The sequence below is a fragment of the Thermobia domestica genome, chromosome 14 (assembly GCF_964235325.1).
Source record: "Thermobia domestica chromosome 14, izTheDome1.hap1.1, whole genome shotgun sequence".
Taxonomy (NCBI): Eukaryota; Metazoa; Arthropoda; class Insecta; order Zygentoma; family Lepismatidae; genus Thermobia; species Thermobia domestica.
Window position 1 is genome coordinate 141,580,103 of NC_137467.1, and position 21,768 is coordinate 141,601,870.

General features: G+C 34.8%; 1 protein-coding gene across 4 annotated transcripts in view; it reads left to right on the plus strand.

The window, feature by feature from the left end:
- The window catches only part of LOC145670360 (cleavage and polyadenylation specificity factor subunit 6-like), a 144,806-nt gene extending 123,924 nt beyond the window's left edge, over nt 1-20,882 (plus strand). For 3 of the 4 annotated variants that reach the window (XM_081738938.1, XM_081738939.1, XM_081738940.1), the window contains 3 exons: nt 13,815-13,935; nt 16,423-16,512; nt 20,055-20,882. In XM_081738938.1, the coding sequence (XP_081595064.1) occupies nt 13,815-13,935; nt 16,423-16,512; nt 20,055-20,205 (362 nt within the window). In that variant the 3' untranslated portion in view covers nt 20,206-20,882. Of the gene's footprint in view, nt 1-2,928; nt 3,103-13,814; nt 13,936-16,422; nt 16,513-20,054 lie in introns of those variants that run through there. The other variant, XM_081738941.1, reaches the window with a different exon arrangement.
- Nucleotides 20,883-21,768: the final 886 nt, after the last annotated feature.

Consider the following 21,768-nt stretch of genomic DNA (forward strand, 5'->3'; position numbering starts at 1 on the left):
CATTAAGGAAAAATCCATTATAATTTACGAAAGTTTTTTAATACTCAGAATACTGCAAGTAGCATTTGGAATATTCTGGGATAAAATTTCTTCGTAAAAACTAACGCATGTCTAGAACTCTGAAATACTGCTTTGAAATTTATATTTCCTTTTTTATACCAGGTGGTTCATTAAAAAAAAAAAAAAAAAAAAAAAAGTACTTAACGAAATATACTTATAAATATATACTTAACGAAATCGTCAAAACAGTGTAGCTTTATTAATATATATAGTATTTCCGTTATTTTTTCAAGAAATGCTCAGTTTAAGCTTTATGTTCTTTTCACAGTTCCACAGTCCCAATATGAAATTACGAACACCGCACATACTTTTGCCAAATGTCAGCAAAATAGCTATGACTTTTTCCTGAATTATGTTAATGGAGTGTGAGTTGTATCCATAATATTTGACTCAAATAAGCTTAACAGAAAAATCATATCAGCCGTTAGACATCGTTCCGTTACTCTAAAGTTTAGATTACTTTGGTTTTCAAAAGGTAATATTAGGGCAGAAAATAGTTGTATCAGAAAACCTCCGTAGTCGGCATGGCAACATGTGTGACACATTGCTCTGTAAGTGAAACAGTGAAATAGAGGATACTGTTGGAAGGTACAGGTACTTGCGTAAACTGTTCACCTATAATATTCTCTTTCGTTACCAGATATATATCTTCAAACGTTGCCGGAGTTATTCTGGTTTTGATGTAGATATTAGTGCATCTGTCACTACTTTGAAATATCGGAACACATCGTAGATCTTTTTAACTAAAATTTTGCTAGAGAAACTCATAGATAATCGATTATAAATAATTGCTGGGGAGTACGTTTTCAGTAAATTAAATATAAAAGATCTCTCCTTGAATACGGCAGGTTAAAAATGCTTTCATTTCGATTCTTGCTGAATCTTTATCAGTGACTTTCATTCGCTGCTAAATTACAAACATATGGATAAGTTCCTGGCTTCCTATGAAACCATTTTGAGATTTAAAAAAAATAACAAAATAAATAAATAAAATCGTTACTGTTCAAACTGTGTTCAAGTTGGCTTTTCGAAAAAATTGCAAATTTGTTCGTCAGCACATTAATGGGACTACAACTCCTTATTGTTCACAGATTTTATGAGAGTAAATTCATCATTTCCTCTTCAGCAGATAGATCATTGAATTAAGAATATCAAGAAAAATTGCACCTACTAAATTTTAAGAACGACGAGTATATATCAACATTCAAATACTGGAAAGCGCATCAAAATTGTATTTTTTTCCTTTTTTTTATTATGTCAATGCAATTATGGAAGAACTAGATTTTTTAAAAAAAAATGTATTCACAGAAGTACAACACATTTCTGTTGAGTTAAAAAATAAAAAATCAGAAAACCCAAACTAACTAATTACATTTTTGCGTTCTCGCTAATAATGTATGTGTAAAATTCAGAAGTCTTTGGTAGGATACGAAAGCATATAAAACAATTTAATAATAATAAGTGAAGGTAATAATGAGTGAGTGAGTTAATATTACACTTTAAACCCTTTTGAATATTCTCTTTCTCATTTTAAAACCAAAATTAAAATGTTAACTAGCAATGCGAGATAGAGCACAACACATCCGGGTAAAGTTTTTGTTCTCCCCCTGTTTTTAAAAGCAGAGAAATTCTTCGTACTAAAACAGATCCCGGAAAAATCTGAGAGCATAATCGTATCTGAAGTGCGCAATAGAAATAACATTGGACAAAATACGTGCATAATATTGTAGTGCAGCCTGCTTCGTTGTACTTACTCGCATAAGTGGTGCCTGCACACTAAAAGGAATAATGCATATTCTGGAGAATAATTAAAAAAGAGTAATGAAACACCGGAAGGAAAACAAATGCTTCTGTCCGATGTGAAATTATACTTCACAGAATACAGAAAAAAAGCGTTCTATTGTACAGGGTGATATCTGAATTGGTGCTTAAATGAAAAAACAAAAACCAGTAAGTGTTCAATCTGAAAATTTCAAAGTCAGATTCTCTGAAAGCGTAGATCGTTGTACATTCATTTTAAAAGCAAAAGTTAATCTAAAGAAATAAATGCATATCTAAGGATTGACTTACGAAAAATAGTAACCTATTTGCAACTTAATATTCCTAAGATACATAATATGGTGGATGATTTTCATCACTAAGTTCATGTATAACTCCAATAGTAGTAAAAATGAAATGAAATCTTTGAGTTTTACGTCCCACGGTTATACCGGTTAGGCTAAAGGAGACGGTGATGATGAGTAATGAATGAAATGGTGGAATGAAGAAAGTGGGAGGAAACGGGAGAACCTCGAGGAAACCCACGCACATGGTGTTTGTCCACCACAAAGTTCACTTGGCGGGGGCTGGGATCGAACCCGGGACCCCAAGCACCAGAGGTGAACGCTCTACCACTGAGCCACCGCGGCCCCCTCCAATAGTAGTAGTAACCAGAAAGTAATGTAAGAGGAATTTTGTTTTCTGCTGAGTAGCTAATTGGAGAGGATGATGCCTTGTTAAATTTAGTATGACCCTTCGAAGATAACATGCTATATCAAATCTGCAGCTAATGGAGATGTTTGCTTTTATGTTCAATGTTCCACGCTTTGATAAGCGTCTAAATTTTGAATCGTGTCCGTCTGGACATGCATTCATAAATCTAAAGTACCTACCTCCAAATTTTGGCACCGGTTATTTGTTCTTTTGTATGACGAAGAATTTTGTTTAAATAGGGAAAATTTACCGTGTTCTTTCCAAATAATGCAGCGACTTAAGAATATGTTGAAAGTATAAGATACTTCTAATGTTGTTTTCAGTCGCTTACATAAATAGGAAAATTGAATATTCCTTTCAGTAACGTAAAGACGATCATCAATTTCTTTCTTTCAGACAATTCAAGTTCTTAAGTATGGGCAGCCCTAGGCAAGCACTTGCGTCAATATTCAATATCACAAGCAATGTTATAACGGAAATGCTCGAGGAGACATTTCCTTTTAGTGTGAATATAACGGACTTTATTATATATTGGTTATATATATATATATACATGTCATTTATGTGTTTATTTATTATTTTTTGGAAGGACTTTCTAACAGCAGTGGCTACAAAAGTGCTTTAGTATTATTTTTGTTAATTCTTTTTGTGTTTTCAGGATTATGTTTGTACAAATGTAAAATTTGTATGTATATTAAAAAGATAGTACCAAAGAATAATAACCCGGTATAAAAATAAAAGAAACTAAATTATTTTGTTACAGGCTTTGTCCAATAGCAGCCGTTATTATTATTTTTATGTTGTAGGATAGTGACCGTGTAAAGATCAAACACGGGATGTTTTGCCGCATCAAAATTAATTTTTTCTGTGTATATTTGAAAAAATATTTTTTTTTTCGCTGCGGTTGGTAGTGGTAGGTTAATTAGAAACCAAAGTAAAAGATCCTCGTTATGTTCTTCAAAAATTAAAACATTTTCTCTTTATAAAGTTTTGAGAATAATGCTGTTGTATAAATTATTGTTCCTCTTTTAAACATGATCGAACAATGTTAACTCATTAGTAGATGACAAGAGGCCATATGATGTGGAACGTACTTTTCATAATGTACTCTGATGTATCTTGTGGTCGTAAATCTTTTGTTTAAAAATAAAAGTTGTTTCATTTAACGTATAGTATTGTTGAATAAATGGATAAGCATGTTATGTCCCGACTAAGTAGGACTTTACGATAGAATAAGTTTTCTCATTATTTTGAAGTCTGCTGAGCATGTCAGACTGTCCTACTTAGTTGTGTAAGAACAGAATTAAGAATTGTATGTGTCCGCTGTACGAAAGTGTTTGTATTTTGTAAGCAGTTAATTTGAGTTCTTTTCTTCTTAAATGCTCCATCTTTTGTAACTAGATGTGAAAAAGAGTTGTGTTTTTGCTTACGTCAAGATCAAGACGATAAAATTGCCATTTAAAATACAGCAAAATATGCATGACGTACGGTAGTTGGAGATCATCGTAGGGGAATTTGTAAAATATAATAAGGGTGCATAACCACCTACCTAATGTTCATCCGCTTAATATTGTATTCATTGATCTAACTTCTGTTCAGTCGGTGGCACCAATTGGCAGGTTGGTGTACAAGTAAAAACAAAAATTCCTACACTCGAAGAACAATTGAGTAACATATCGGCTATACACAGCTTCCCAAAACAACTGGCAGTGGCGCTCATATAGAGTGTCTATCAGTGACAAAAGTCCCCGAAAAAATCACGAAATCAGAAAACGGTCTTGAAACCCAAGAAAAAGTTACGAAATTTAGCTTTTTTTTAAAATCTGTACAAATATAAGTACAAACTGGAAAATTTTGTTCTATAAAACGGCAAAATTCACCACCAAAAGTGTCTGTGGTGGTCAAAATTCATCATCAGCTTTAGACGCTACCAAATCGCAAGCAAAGCACGCTTCTATCGCATGCATGAAAATTCGGCCAAATTCACATCCAGATTCGCTCTTGAGAATGTTACAAAATTTTATAGTTTGATAAAGAAAATGTCACGAAATTTCATTTTGGAGTTCTAGTAGACACTCCTGTCATACTTCCGAGCAATACCACAAGGCTATGCGAGAACGATAGAAGCGTATGGTTCAGCTCATTGGCTAGCGACAAAGCGAACTGCGATTTAGTCTCTGTTAGGTTATGTAAAGACTATTCGACGGTATGGAAATGTAACCATACATGTATATTTTTCGAGTAAGTTTACAAGTATATGCTATCATTGACAGCAGCATTATCTTTTTGCTCCTTCCCGAAGGAGTGACTTACACTGTTGACACATAGAGGCAGCCCACATGGAGCAGACTCGTCACATGTTCAAGTCGTTGGTCAGAATGCTGTCGATACAAGTTTATGGAATGTGAATCAGTGATCAAGATGCTCGAACTAACAAATCTCGATCGATGCGAATAATCTCCACCGCTGGTTGCCGGCAGAATTAGTACATTTGACTCGTATCCTTCGACATTTGCTTTATGCTAACTAAATATTGTCCTATCAGACTGTTCTTGGTAGGCATCCTTCATCTTTTCACAGTCACAGAGGCCGATAAACTACGTCGAACACAAATGGAATCGCACAACGTTGCTCCGTTTTCGTATCCATACTTACAACTCGGGAAATCTGGAGTGTAAAAATCAACGCAATTTTCGTAGCGGCTGATGCATAGACCAGAGAACAAAACACATTTGACGACGCGTTGTTATAGTTTTACAACGAGGTAAACTACATGCCTACTTCGTTGTTCGTTGCCGTATGGCATTGTTTGAAAATACGAGCGCCACTGACAGTTGTTTTGGGACAGCCGTTGTATTTCGCGTAAAACCATCCTTCCATCCTCAGGCGCGATAAGCATACACAGATCACATCCTCACTATTGTACAACATTGAAGAACATCACTGCAGACCACTGATATAGCTATTAAGTTAAATTGAGAAAGGGAGAGAAACAAAAATGAACACAGAGAACTAAATGTTAGTTATAATTCATTTTATTTGTTCATGTGTATTACAACATAGTTTTGCTCTGAGTCTTGTAGAGTACGATGGGTTTTCTCAATATATTCATCCTTTCAAAATAATTAAATAAATAAAACTGGTAACGATAAGTGAGGGATAAGAGGGTCACAGTGCTTTCAAGATCAAACTGTCATCAAACAGTCCTCATAATATTGCATAGCGTTGTTGGACGTATGACATGTTGGCCTGTCTTTTTACAGGCAATAATAGCAAGCTCCCACGGACCTGAAAAACCATGAAAATCTAAAAATGTCAGGGAATTCCACGAAAAGCTGAAATAAACGTAAGAAAGTCAAGGAATTTTAAGTACAGATTTTTACTTCTCAGAATCCATTTCTCTTTTTGCACTCGGTATTTGGTAGAGGATATTTTATAAAGTAAATTAGTTTGTTTTGCAAAACTTACCTATTGCACGCACACTGTATGGATGCACATCCATAATAGAGGAATCCCTTGGTCAGAAAAAATATAGTTGTTTTTGTACAGTATACATAGACCTGCACAAGTCAGAAAATTCGTTTTCGCCAAGTAAGTGGAAATCGTGAATAGTGTTCATCAGGTTGGAGAATAGCTACAAATTACATAATTATATCCTGATACGTCTGACTCCCATAGGTTTCGTTAGAAGAAATCGGGCCCACTATTCGTTGAGAAATCACACACCAAATTTCTACCTTCTGTGAGTATAGCGGTGATTCGTGTAAAATAAGTGGATTTGGTTTTGACCAGTACCTGTTTTTCTGACTATTGATGTAACCGCTAAGGTGCAAAAATACGGCTCCATATGCCCATCCGATTACTTTCCACTTGGTTGATAAACCGTTGTCAGTACCTTGTTCTTTTAACGGTGTCTGAGGTTTTTAGTTTCTATACACAATATATTCGCTCCCGGGAGGAGCTCATGTGGTTCGGATTCCATGTTAATCAGTAGGTTCACGTCTCATATAACCTCGCTGCTAAACGGGACGTTAAACTCAAAATCAACTCAACTCAGCAATATATTCGCTATGCATGTAGACCTAATTTCTTTGTGGTCGTTTGTATGTTGCCGTACGATATTCCTGTCTGCGATTTATTTATTTATTTATTTTTTAAATTTTATTTAAGGATATTCAAGTAATGCATGTACCTCTCCATTTGTCTTCTGTCAGTACTGAAGGACGCCCATCCTTGTCAGCAGCACTTCCGGTCTCCCGAAAGTGACTGATAGTTTGCGTTACTCTTGAGTTGTTTGGTAAAGGTGCACCTGGAAGTCTTAACACGAAATTATTCTTTAACGTGGTCATGTAACCTGTTTCCGAAGATAAACGGCATTATTATTGACAAGCAACAGTCCACACATCACACCACATGTTCTGTAATCAGAATTATTATGGGCTCTCGTCGCGCAAAAATGATTATTGCAAGCTGATGCCACCTATCGGCAGGTTAGCTAACTAAGCCGATACTCAGTGTCAATATGTCAAGACAAATTATGTGCGCAATAAAATTACCACCCTTACTTCGTATTTTACCGTCTTGATAATGCCAATTTTTTGGTGATTTTTTTTCCTCTCTTTCCTCTACAAAAGACAGAGCATTTAAGATGAGTGAGAATGTAGTGCTGCATAGTGTTGTCAAGTTAGTTTTCTGCATGTGTATTGAACTCAGTACTTTCATTGTTTTGTTGATTAGACAGAATTTCGAATATTTTGAATTGAATTGCTCTGTCGTGAAAATGTATGGTTTGATACATTATTAATGTGTCATGATCATGACAACTAAGCCATTATAGAGCTTTGTTCGTCCATAAAACGAAGATCCAGAAATAATCTAAAAAAATAATAATAAAAAAATTAAACAAGCAAGACAATTTTGTGACATCATGAAAGCAAGGAAGCTAAAACTTCAAGGTAAAAGTATTAATTTATTAATATCCTGCAAAGTTTGATAGGTATTTTTTGAGAGATAATGTAGTTGCTGGGCTAATCATTTTTGTTATGTACGTAAGTTTAATGTAGTGTTGTCTTTCTTTTTTATCCAGCGCTTTCACTGTTTTTATTTCCTTACCTTATGGCCGTAAAAACTAGATAACCTTCAGATTTTGAGTCCAGAAATCGTAGCTTAATTCCCGCAAATCTGCACGTACGAAAATGCATTTTCTGTTACAGAGAGTAACATTCATAGTATACAAAAGAAGTGATAGATCCCAAGTTCTTCCGTAAGTAAATTACCCAGAATTCTTGATGCAGACACTTCATTATCCAAAGAGAACCGTATTCAGGTAACATCCTACCTTTAATACATTACTGACATAATGTTCATACAACAGCTCTAACCACAGCATTTAACTACTATTTTATGCAATACTCAACTTGTATTTCAGTTTTTTAAAAAATGAATCATTCTGCCATAAATAAAGTAAACATTAACGTAATTGTCACAAACTACGTATTATTATTATTATTTTTACTTAGCAGTCACTAATTGTCCAACCAATATAGCCAGCCAACATGACAAAAGAATAAATAAATAAATAAATAAACTCGTAGACTTCTTCCCTGCTGCTCTAGTGGCTAGCGTCTTTGCCTTTAGTGTACGTGGATCCTGGGTTCGATTCCCGGTGGAAGAACACAGAAAATTAATTTCACAATCATTCACCTTCATTAATCATCCTCCTTAGGCTAAAAGGCATAAACTTGGAACGTTAAACTAAAAAAATTCATTTCGCCTCCATATTACTTTATCAATGTTAATACAATGATAGCTATAAAATACTGCATATTTTACGTCGTACGTGTATTTCTGATGCGTTCTAAATATTATTCGTATCAGTGTAATGGTCACAATTTCTAATACTCCTGGACGAATACTGTAGCGTTCGCCTTTCCTTAATAAACGAACCAGAGATAATTTTGTGCCGTAAAGAACTTGAAGCTTCATTGCGACAGGGAGAAAACCTTTCCATTAGAAGTAATCCTTTACTAAGTCTAAAACAGTTTCAATTATTATCTGCTTATCTGATTGGGGGCACTCGGTCGAAAAGTGAATGAACTTTTTCAGGCCAGCTATCCTGAATGAGGTTTTCCTGGGTTTTCCTCATTCACACCAGGCAAATGCCGAGGCCACTTTCTTCCTTTCCCAATCCTTTCTTCTTCCCCCCCCCCCCCCGCCCGGATAGTGTGCTCGCAGAGGGACGTCATCCCTGAAACGTGACGGGCTAAATGGCCAAAGATGCCGTAAGCGCAGAAATCTAAAATCCTTTCCCCGGACAGTGTGCTTGCCGAGGGACGTCATTCCTCAAACGTGAAGGGCTAACATGGCCATAGATGCCGAAAGCCCAGAAATCTAAATCCTACATCCTACTTATCTAAGAACTTTATCCTCACAACTTCATCTTCTCAAAAAATCTTGTTCCTTCAGGCTTTCCAACTATCTGCAGGGCCGTGCCGGTGAGGGGGGACGAGGCTACGGCCCCGGGCGCCGAAGTAAGGGTGGCGAAAAATTCGGGAGAAAAAAGGAAAAAGATAGGAAAAAATGCTTGGAATATATGTATGGGGGCGCCGTCGTATACTCTCGCCCCGGGCGTTGATTTTCCACGGCACGGCCCTGTACATTTGTACGCGTTGCACATGTATTTTCCATGCTGTGTGCAGATTTGTGGGAACCAGGAACGTTTTTGTTTGTTTGTTTTTAATATTTAAACTGAAAGACTGTTTAGGTTTTCGTGATCATGAGTGCATAAAAATACTCCGGTAGCTCAAATATTCGAGTTACAAGATTGATACAAACTGTGACCATGATTCTTTTATCATATGAAAATGCAGTCAGAGACTATATTGAAAAGAAATTACATAGTAATTTCATTTGTTAATGGAATATTGAACTGCGCAGTTGTTTCGTAGCTTTTGGTTACAACGAATATCGAGCCAAAAGTTCCAAGCTAGTATGTTCCTTGTTTCAATAGTCCTACCAGGTAAATGTCGAGAGAGTACTCCAGATAGAGACCTTCATTTGCTTTCTCCAGCCAGACTATGACATTTACTGTGTAAAAACTGAGATCTTCGAAGAATTTTAAATAAAAGTAAAATTCATTATTAAAATATGTTCTACTGTTTCCGTTATAAAATGGAGAAGTCGTATGATTGCATGTAGCGTTATATTGCGTTGATATTCCAAGTTTGACTTTAGACTGTGGCTAAATGATAGCGTCCTTACCATCAGTCCTATAGAGCAGGGTTCGATTCTTGACAGAAACTTCTGTGGCCCGAATCCAATGGTAATCTGTAGATTTACGGTTCATATATCGATGTTAAAAAGGTCTTTAAATTCGTTACATGCAAGCTATGATTTGATTTCACATTCTGCACAAGCAAAAAAGTGGGTGTTCGCTCTTTGCAGTAAAACATAAAAGAAGATATAGTTTTGATCTTGCTGATGTGGCTTTATTCCAAATTTTTGTGTAAATTTTTGAAATAGTAGAATAAGTTTTTCATCACCAGAGGTATTTGTAGTAGTAAAACATTTTTTAAGGAGATAGGTTTAGCAGAACTCCTTTATATATTTGTGCAATCTGTCTATATGTGTGCGTGTCCGAGAGATAAAAAAAAATAATAATTAAAAAAAATCATGTACCACTCACTTTTGATCAGGACGTAGAGAGTAAAATGTTACGAATTGAGTTCGTTTATGGAGGTGATCTTTCAACTGAAAGTGTTGCAAATTAGCCATTTTTGGTTTTACGTGAAGCACAGCGACATAGAGCAAAAGCGGTAATAGATAGCGAGTAGCTGCTTTCCGCAATCCATTTAAGTGTCTCTAGAATGCATACCATTTTCATCTTTAATTCTACTAAAAAGGGACATGGTGGCTCAGTGTGTGATGCTCCTGGTTCATCCCCGGCCAAGTATGTGGTGCACAACATCGTGTCCGTGGCTTTTCTCGGGTACTCCTGTTTCTTCCCACTTTCCCATTTTACCAATTCTTTCATCATTCACTTGCTTTAATTATCTCCCCTATCCTAAAGGACATAATTTGAGACGTTAAACTGGAAAGGATAGAAATTCACTACAACTTCCGGTTTCGATATTGATGTACGTAGAGCAAAAAGTATGAGAGAGCGCTTTTTTTTTATTATTATTATTATTATTATTATTAATTGGTTTAGCGTTCTAAGAATAGGTACCATCTTCTCTTAACCGTCAATTCAAACAGGAAGTGGCAGAAATGAACCACTTCGGATTTTGCATTGATCCTTACAGGATGAATATAGTAATAGACAGAGAGAATCTGTTTTCGGCAATTAATTAAGCGTCCCAAGAATGTATTCCATCTCCAATCTAATCTCACTACGAAACCCGGGAGATAGAAATCTGTCATTAATTCCAGTTTCAATATATCACTCCATACAAAAACATGTTTTTTCATGTGGTGTACACGTGACAGAACTTCTTATTATAGTTGCTAGCAAAAGTATTTGCCAGTTTTTTTTTGTCAACAACTCGCAATAAATGGGATGGTTCAAATGCAGTTTTGTCTATAGAGAGAACATAAATCTTACCTATTGTATTCGATACAAACTCGTCTCTCGCTCCTTCTTGGTGTGTATTATCCGCTGCTCTATTAAACTGATTACGTTATGGGGCTTTTCACTCTGGAAAATCCTGAAACTCGAATACAATATCTTTTAAAGTGAAAAAAAACTTTTGTGATCTATATCGGTGAGCATGAAGAATTATCTTTTATTTGTGTTGTGGTTATCACTGCTTACAGTCTGTACTACCACAGTGAAACTTGTCTATGTTGGCCACCATCGGTTCCATCGAAAAGTGGCCAACTTACAGAAAATAACTGTGATTTGTGTATTTTTAGAATAGGATTTCTAGTATTACTTGATTGTAAAGTTTTAATAAGAAGTGGCACGACAGCTACTTATAAATAATGTATATAGAGTAATCATAAAAATATACAGTACTAGAAAATATTACTATAGTATGCAAGGGCGCCGATTTCTCTGTAAATTTGGGGGGGGGGGGGCATTCAGATGCAGAAGGTATATATATAAAGATTTTAAGACAAATTGCACTCAAATTATACCAAATATTGTATACTCATAAATAAAATAGGGATCACATGAGCTTTGGGGGGCCCGGGCCTCCTCTGTCCCCCCAGGATCGGCGCTCTTGATAGTATGTTTAATATATATGCATACCTTTCTCTTCCTGAAAACTAGTCTGGTACATTGGATTATTCGGATTGAAAACACAATAACACAAACAACCATGAAATAAAAGTGTATGTACGCAGTTTATTAAAATTGATATTATAGCACACTGAGTTATTCAAATTGAAAACAAGAAAAGCTAAGTTATAAGTTGAGAAATTCATATGCAATTTATATGGCTTCTTTTCAGTTGTTACTGAATGGTGGTTCATTCTAGACATATTTGCTTTATTCTTTTTGGCAGATATGCACATTCTAATATTGTAGACAGCTACCTCTTGTTATTGAGCTAGAAGTGTTTCCCTCGGAGCAAAAGATGTTTTGAGAAAATCTTGAGGGAATTCATATCTCAAAACCTCCGCTATCCTTTGGCATGCAGTCAGGTGCCAATAAATGACAATTGAGCTTTAACCTTGAGAATTTTCCGGAATTACTAAAGCTTCCCACTAATGAAAGGAGCTGATATAGCTAATGGTTTTACCAAAACAGACAGGGTAAATAAATACGTACAACCATTTCCTGAATTCCTGTACGTACTTTTTCTTATTCACATCTTCCTTCACCACCCTTTTATGAGGGTAGTGTTCTGGCCATTGACCTCCAAGAACAAATCGTGCGAATCTGTGCTTCTTGTGTCCAGTCACAAATACAGAACATCTGCCTCTCAAATGGGAATTCGAAAGAGTTAAGAAAAATAACAATACTGTATTTTTCGTGGCCAAGATACGCAGGTAAATTTACCATTATCATCATAGGGTAAACATTGCTTCAGTGTGTCCAACTTCCAAGATAGACAGGTGGCCAACTTATAGAGTAGTAAGTAACGAATGTCTTATGGGAAAATGCAGGTTCAAGACGAACTAGGCCAAGATAAGCAGGTGGCCAACTTAGAGAGGTGGCCAAGTGGACAGGTTTCACTGTATTTGATAAAACACTTTTCTACCACTAATGGTTTTGCAACAGAAACATTTTTGTTTTTCGTATTACTTAAGTTGAAAGTGTTGAATAAAATAGAATGGATTTTTATTTTAGAGAAGATATTGTATCCGAGTTTCGGGATATCTCAGAGTGAATAGTCCTTCCATGGTGCCATAAGTTTACAGAGTGTCTGTTGGTCATGAAAGTCACGAAATTTAGTTGTTGGGTCACGATTTTTTTTTAACTGTGCAAATGTAAGTACAGATTGGAAAATTTTGTTCTATAAAACATCAAAATTCATCACCAAAAATGTCTATGGTCGGCATTAGACGCTACCAAATCACAAGCAAAGTACGTTTGTATCGCATGGATGAAAATTCGGCCTAATTCGCACCCAAATTCGCTCTTGAAAATGTTAGGAAATTTTATGATTTGGTAAAGAAAAGGTCACAAAAAAGTCACGAAATTTCATTGTGGAATTTTAGTAGACACCCTGGTTTAGCAACTCAGCATAATAATATATTTTTTCTTCGTCCTTTTAAACATTAAATATGCGTCCTAAGGATCCATTAGTAAAATAGTGTAAATCACTAAGTTACTGAGAACCGTACTTACTTTGCGCCCCGGAGTAACTTGCAAATAAATTATTCCCTCATTGGTGTGTCACTTGGTCGTGAGTGGATCCCGCTCGATATTTTTCTGGTTGTTTTGTCCGATTGCTGTTCATACCAAAATCAGTTTCTTTTTCTGTAAATTATAGCAAGCTAGGAAATACATCCATTAAAAAAAAAAAAAAAAAAAAAAAAGTAACCGTTAAACGTGACGGTTTAACGACATTTTCCTGGTATGATTAATGCAGAGCGGGAGGTTTGAGCTCTTAGTCTTGCGGATTGAAAGGAAAAAATTTTTGAGTATGTCAGTTATATTTCCTATTGAAATAAAAATTAGTTATTTTACACGAACTTTTTTTTTAAGATAACATGACAGTAAAACGCGTAAAGTAGTAAAATAGTCAAAATCTTTAAAATAAATAAATATTGCCAAATAAACCATTCATTTCTCTTGTTTTCAAGCTATTTTCTCCCTCTTATCATTTCAGAAAGGTCAAGATCACGTGAACGAGATAGATCACATCGTCGTCGGCGTGATCGTTCAAGAAGCAGGGAACGAGAGTACAGAGAAAGAAGCAGGGAAAGGGATCGTGACCGAGACCGGGACAGGTAAGAGACAGGACTTTCAAAGTGATTGATGTGCTACACAAATTTTTCTATAATAAGTAGAATATTGGTGTAAATTGTGTAACTGATTCACAGAATCCCATATTTTTTCCCCCATTGCTTTCCTGTTGTTATTTTAAAGATAAAATGTCGTCGAACGAAAAAATCCAAGTGCCAGTTTTATTTTTCAGCTACAGTAAATTCTTATCTTCTCATCTTAATCAGTATGCCCGGCAGTTATACACATCTGATATATACATACACTGTTTTCTTTCCCTTTTTTTTCTTTCTTTCACTGTTTTCTTCATTCTGAAAAATACCCACTTAGCTACGAAAGTTATAAAATTCGAGTTGCTTTCTTGAGTTTAAATATATGTATATGTATAATGTAAATGCTTCAGTTGTGAAATCGAAGTCACATTATGTAGTTTCTTCATTGTTCTTGTGTGTCGTCACTGGTAAGTAAAAAGTCGATTTTTAAAAGTTTGAAAACTGTGTCCCAGCTTAAGTAATTCTTAAGTAGTTCGAAGAACTATAGGCAAATTAGACCAAACTCTGTATAATAAATATCCATATTTGTAGTACATAACAAACTTTTGAAAAAGAAGTCGAGTAACCGTAGAAAATACTTCTAAAATATGCCCGTATTTTCTAAAATGCGTTTTGCAGGTACGATAGGGTTCTCAAGTATGGAGCTTGTACTTGTTCTCATGTAAGTTTCCAAATCGCTTTAGGTAAATGTTATGATTTTCAAACCAGCAGGACATGATTTTCGAGCATGCTTGAAGTACTGATTTTTCGAACTTTCGGCAACTTATAGCACGTTTTAGATATGTGTATTAGTACTTCTTCTCTAATTCTTCATTCTTGTAATTCTGGTAGTAAAGTTTTCTGCTGCCATATATAAATAAGTTACTTTGCCAGCCCTATCGTTGAGAAACAAAAGAAATCTTACAAACCTTTCCATTCTTTTCATTGACGCTTCAGACTCCTTTTATTTGTTTCGTGATCCACCCCGAACCCCATACACACACATACTCGTAACCTTGGTTTAAACCATTAAAAAAAAAATAAAAAAAAAAAAAAATGGTTTAAACCAAAACAAGAAAAATGTTCGTAAAATCTTGATGAACACATATTTATAGGTTATCACGTTTCACTCCCGTATATTATTCGTATCATATTCAGACCTAAATTACCCATTCATTACTCAGAGATTATACTAGAAAAGGAACTTTTATATATATATATATATATATATATATATATATATATATATATATATATATATAAGTTTATGAATGTTTCTTTTGTGATTTTTTTATAGTTTTGTTGTTATTAATGTTATGCAGTTGCAATCAAGAAGAATTCTAAATATTGTTTTGTTTTAATGTTTACTACTGATAAAATACATCGAAATGCCGTACATTTTTTGGGGGGAGGGGGTCATACAAACCCCGCGAGATGCATTTATTGAAATATTTTATATCTATTTATGTATAAATGGGTCAGAGCCAAAGTGGACTCACATAATTCATATCTTTATTCACTTTTGTTAGTGATACGCAAATCAAGTCGTCGTATTCCTTTAACTTGGACTAATAAAAGTCGTAGTGAACTAACTTGGACTAAATTAGTTCTTCTGTACTCTGCAAAATTTTGAAACTGTCCATATGTAATGGTTTCATTTGTGCAGCTGTTTATCTTTTTGTCGTTCTGAAATGACTCTCGACAATTATATTAACAAGTAAGTAAAGATCAGTACAACGTATTTTTATCAGGAGTCCTTCGTGAATGAGTCGGCAGACGTATTGCATTTGTGGCCAATTAGTTCCGGTTTCGAGTTCAAATGGAGGACAATTCCTCTTGGATGTAAGTCGAGAAGCGTTTTGGATTCCGCTTCATGCTTATGTGACCTCTTCCAGCATAACCCGGTTGTTGCATAATAACTCCAAGGTGAAAGAAACTTATTTCTGTCCATATGTGATATAAATACATAGAGCAAATTATTTAAAACACAAAAACCAGGTTTAAACTTTTTTTTTTTTTCAATAAAAACCATGGTTTTTGCCAACCCTGCTCGTAACCCACTTCGAGATTCTTTTTTCAGTTTTGTATATATGAGACTTTTAGAATAGTAAGACGTGTTCGCCAGTTGTTCATTTCGAAAACGGAGACTGGAGCAGTGCAGGAAGCTCAGTACTGCTTGTATTCAAACTGAAGTTTCGCTCGTACCCCCGATGTATTAACTAGTAAGACTCTCAGTGATTATAGAGGAAGTTTCTGAGAATATGTTGACACAGAAAAGTAAAAATGAAATATTGGCATATAATTAGTTTGCTGTTGTTGAGTTCCTATATGTATGAAGCCTATTTTTTGAGTTGGACAATACACCAGATAGTTGTGTATATGTTATATTTTAATCATTTCTGCAGGTACTTTTGTCTTGTTCCAAATCCTTAGATAATATTTATTTGTGTATTTCCGTAGGTATTACGCGGATGCCTATCCAAGAGAGAGATCAAGAAGCCGGGAAAGAGAACGTGAAAGGGACTATCGTGAAAGAAGCCGAGAAGACAGGTAGATATATCTTTTACACGAACTTTAAGTAAAGAATTGTTAGTTTCGTACTAGCTGTGGCTGTAGAAAACGATTTGAAGGAATGTAGTTAAGATCAAGTTTACAGAAATAATTAAAAAAGATAAAATGGATGGGAATAAACTAATGAAAATGTAGACAAATGACATGAAATGAGTGATCACATATCATGAGGAATACGCAAGGTACACAAGTTGAGAAACCTTTGGGCAAGAGATCTTGTAGAAGGCCAGATGGTTGGAGGGTAATAGAATGTAGTCTTATAGATGGATTGTGACTGCTATTAAATGGCTTTAGATAGAACCTATTGATGCTGTTATAATTTTTTGGAGTTCAATATTGGTGTTTAAACTATGGAGTCATTTTATGCTTGAAACTACGATAATCCAGCTGCACTGCAATACGGTTTTTTTACTGCATTGGAATGTCTGTATTTTAAATTCTTGTGCGTCAGTAGATTGAACGCAGATTTTTATCCAATTAAGCTTCATATAATTACTAATGTTCTGTATTCTACAGTTAGTATTGTAACTGTTAAACGTAATCTTTCTTTAGATTCTGATTCCCCCAAAAATCTTTTCTTTTCCAAACTTTCAATTCTCCCTGGAGCCTTTCCCACAGAGAGGATAAAAATAGGAGTAAATGAAATAACAATTAATAATAAAACATCAAGGAAATGCAAAGAAATGGACTCTGGAGGTAGCAGTAAAAATCACCTTGCTTAAAAGTTATAAGCCCGGGCGTCTCAGATGGCTGTATATACTAATGGGTTAAATTTGGATATTGTAAAAGAATAAACAAAGTTTCAAAAGCCAGTCTTTCTGCTTCATTTTTATCGCCACTGCTATCTTCCAAATAGCTTTCCAGTGTCATCGAAACCGGATGGATGCCACAATACCAGCATCATTTACAGGCTATGCATCAAAAACAGCAGCAAATTAATGGCAATATAAGTGAAGTTCTACGAAGTTGCAGCGTGTGTTTTTTGTCCGTTTTACTTCTTGTAGTTTAAACACTGAAATACCAGTCATTCATTTTTCTGAATGGTTCAGAATCCTATAATGATGGCCCTTTCATACTACGGTTCAAGTTTATAACGAATTTATTATAATTTGCTTTTAATCGAAGCACATCCAAATTACTAGCAGGTAAGAAATGGGAAAGTTGTCACAAAAAACTAGTCACCAGATTCGTATTTCCAGTCGCCATAACTACCTGGCTTAATATTTTTAACGATGTTTGTTAATTTTTCGTTACTTTCAAATTTAAGGGGAAAATGTATTTCTATAAGGAAGTAAGTAAAAGCAATGGTGATTTCAAAACTTCTTTTGAACGGGCTTCGAGGAAAGAAATTGGCATATTTACATATTGTATATAAAACTTATTTTATTTTGCAGTATACGTATATAACTATTATAATGGCGTTAAACTTATAAACTTGTTTATTCATAGTGCATGAATCTCTTCCCATGTAAATTTTTGAGATCACGAAAACTGTTCGCTTCCAGAACGCTATACAGAAACTTATCATATGTAGTATTTTCCCCCCATCCACTTTCATATCTCGTAACCATTTCTGAAATATTTATGGTGACATTAAAAAATTACACCATCTTCGCCATTTGAGAATGGTAAATATAAAGTGCCTAAATGAAAAGGAAACTACGGTTATATTTAAAAAGTAGTTTATTACAGAATATGTGATGTACAGTCAATATATAACATGACACCTGTAGATGATAGCTATTGATATTGATGCACTGATTCCAGCGTATAGGAAATGGATAACTTTAGTGTACAAACTCCATTGTTCAACAGTGTTCTGCATTTCCTTGTCAAGGGTTAACCATTGACCTTTCAGTGACATTTTCAAGGGGCCAAAGATATGGAAATCACATGGGCAGATACTGGAGCTGTAAGATGGTTGTTCGACGACATCCCTCGAAACGTTTTCAGCAGGCCTTCTTGGACACACGTAGCCTCATTGATCTAGAACAGCAGTATCCTGTTTGAGAGCTTCCCAGTGCGCTTGTTTTGAAGACCTGTTTAAGCCTCTTACATCCTACGGTAAATTTGTAAACCATGCACGTTTTCTGCGGGAAGGAATTTAATAATAAACAGTTCGTTGCGCTGATTTGGAGGAATCATAATGCACTTTACCGTGCTAAACAAACGCCAAGTGAGAAAATAACAGGTGACGTCGTTCTCTACAAGTGCAAGCTGGCAATTGCACTGCGCCATCTATCGCCAAACATATTTCTCCTTTTCTGTTAGATACAACGCCTGTATAGTTAACGACTTCTTTTCACGTGGGCAGTTCTTGTACATATCCTTAACAAATTGAGTAGAGTTTTTATCAGTTTGTTATAACATTTTCTTCTTAAACTCTGGAATTCCCTTATAAGCTAAATAACTCTTACAAGATTGATTGAGATCGTGATATTTTTTTAAATTGACTGTACCAGTTCTTTTCTTTCACTTATGCATAAATTGGGAAAGTGTACGTGATTTCCAGTGGCTTACATTGGTAACTACTATGTTTTGGTACTACTAGGTAACTTTTCACAATGAACTACGAATTCTGTGTGTATAATACTATACATGAGGGGGAATTGGTGTGGTGGGAATGGTCTGGCATGTATGCAGCATGATCTTAGTGATTTACATTCGCCAAGTGCATCGGAATAATATCTTTGTGTGGTTCAAAGCTTACATAACCACGGACACTATTAAAAGTTGGAGATGAATTTACTTTATTGCCCTTGACCAATTTACATGATAGTTAATAATTCAGTCTATTTTTTGTAATGTTTTATATACAGTATGTGTTACACAGAGTCCTCTATATGTGAAAATTCAATGATACAGAAGAGTAAGAAAATTCAAGACAACTGGGAATTTAATAGGTGGCCAAGGTTCGATTTCTGGTCCAATCGTACCTATTTTCACATCAATAAGCTTATTTCCGAATCCTCGAAAAGGAAACGCAAAGTTTAATTAAAATCGGAAAGAACTAACGCTCATGACAATGGTAAACGCCTCACGCTTGAATAAATTTGTAATTGCAATTTTCATGCTAATTTGAGGACCCTGAATCCAGTGAAACTATATTAAAACATATTCGTCTGTAGGGTCACGAAAAAAATTTTCTCAAAGTTGGGATATTTCTGTTCCAACTTCGAAGTTATTTTGCTTGTGACCCCGTGGCCGGATATGGTTAAAATTAATTGGATTTGTTATTAAATTAGTATAATAAGTTCATTTCGATATTTATCCAACCGTGAACACATTAACTATTGGCATGAGCGTTGTTTCTGTACGTAAATTTATCGTAAAAATAAAATGTGAGTAGAATCGAATGGTAGATGTTCTTTTACGCTTAAACTTTAGTTTATACAGTGTGATTTGTCCAACAGACCGCATAAAACAAGCAGAATATAAATACCACTTTTCCTGTTTATAACTTGGAACCACTTCTGTTGAGTTAATGCATAAAATTGAATACAATGTTGTCTTCTTTTCAGATATTATGATGACAGATACCGTGAAAGAGAAAGAGAGCGCGACAGAGAAAGAGAAGCGAGTCGCCGAGAACCTGAACGTGAGCGAGACAGAGAACGTGAGAGAGAACGCCGTGAAGAAAGAGAGTCTTCACATCGCAGCTCGCGACATTAAATTTCTTCAGTTTGGTTTCCCAATTCCCATTCTCCTCTTTCATTTTATAAATCTTCATTTTTATTAACCCCCCCTTTTTTTTATTGTTCTGATTTCCAATATTCTCTTACATCCATCCCTGCTTACTAGCTACTAGTTTACCTAATGCAATGGTATATATATTTCCACGTACATATATATGTAATAGTTGAGGATATATGTTGTATTTCGATATAGGGAAGATTGTTCAATGTACTATATCTTCTAAGACAGCTTCTGTTAAATGAAGTGTGTGTGTTACGTGTATGTACATTGACTACTTCAGCATATAATTGTGGTAGTTAAATACACTTAACTATACATCTGCAGCATGAAGACTGGGAGAAACAAGAGGAAATGGATACATTAAAGAAAGGAATTGAAGAGGATGAACTTAATGAACATTGTTAGTTCTATGGATTGGTGGACTTGAGGATGAAGATTACAATTCCTATTATGAATAAGTATTTTGTTAAATAAATGTCCGTGTATGCGTTTCTTATATTAGTTCCATTTTATTGTATTAGTCTTGTCGTGCGTTAATTCTTGAAGACATGGACACGGTTTATCTTTAAAGAACAAAAATAAGTAATAAAAGATCTTCATAAATTGTACTAAGAAATTGTAATTCATTGTAGTCATTAAAATATAAAAATGAACATGTTGTTATTTCTACCGTTGTAGTGTTAGAATACCTGAAATTAATCTATTTTTGTAATAGTGAGTGTATGTATGTATGTAGTATGTATGTACTTGCGTGGATGAGAGAGAGTGAGTTTCATTTTGTACTTTTTTATATTATATATTGATATGTAAAGAGTGTGTGAACTTGACATTCTGTCTACACATGTACTTTGTTGTGTTACTTGTATTTGTAAGTGCAAGCTATTCTCTTCCTAGTGTAAGTAGTTCCTCATATTTCATCTAGCCCGAACTGCTTGTTTGTCATATCACTGCCAAGTCCATATTTTTTCTAGTGTTAAATTTTCTTTGTGTTAGTAATCCAGATGTATATCAGGATAAGTATTTCACACGAACGGGCAAATGCTTGATTCTAATAAAAACATAATGTGCCTTTTCTTTAATTGTACTCACATAAAAAGGAAATGCATTTAAATAATGATTACAAGTACAATTATCATTACTTCATGAAGCTAAATCTGAATTTAAAGTGACTGTGAAGACAGTACAAAAATGGACTAACTAAAATTTCATAAATATTAAACTTTTTATTATTATTATTATTGTTTTACATTATATTGTACATTTCTATTTTTAATTTTTTGTATCGATTCTTAAGAGGCGTCAATAAGTCAGCCTCTTGTTTTGTTCAAAATAATTTAAAATCGAAGACTGTGATTGCGAGTATAGTTCATTGGTTTCTTACATGTGCAGATAACACTTAGAAAATCGAAGAGTCAGGGAAAGAATGTGTTCCAATTGTGCATTTTGAGAATGCCATAACATAGATGAGACTGTTGTTTTACACTGTTTTTAAATACACAGAAGACCGTACCATGTGCTCCTTTGAAATTAGTATCTGTA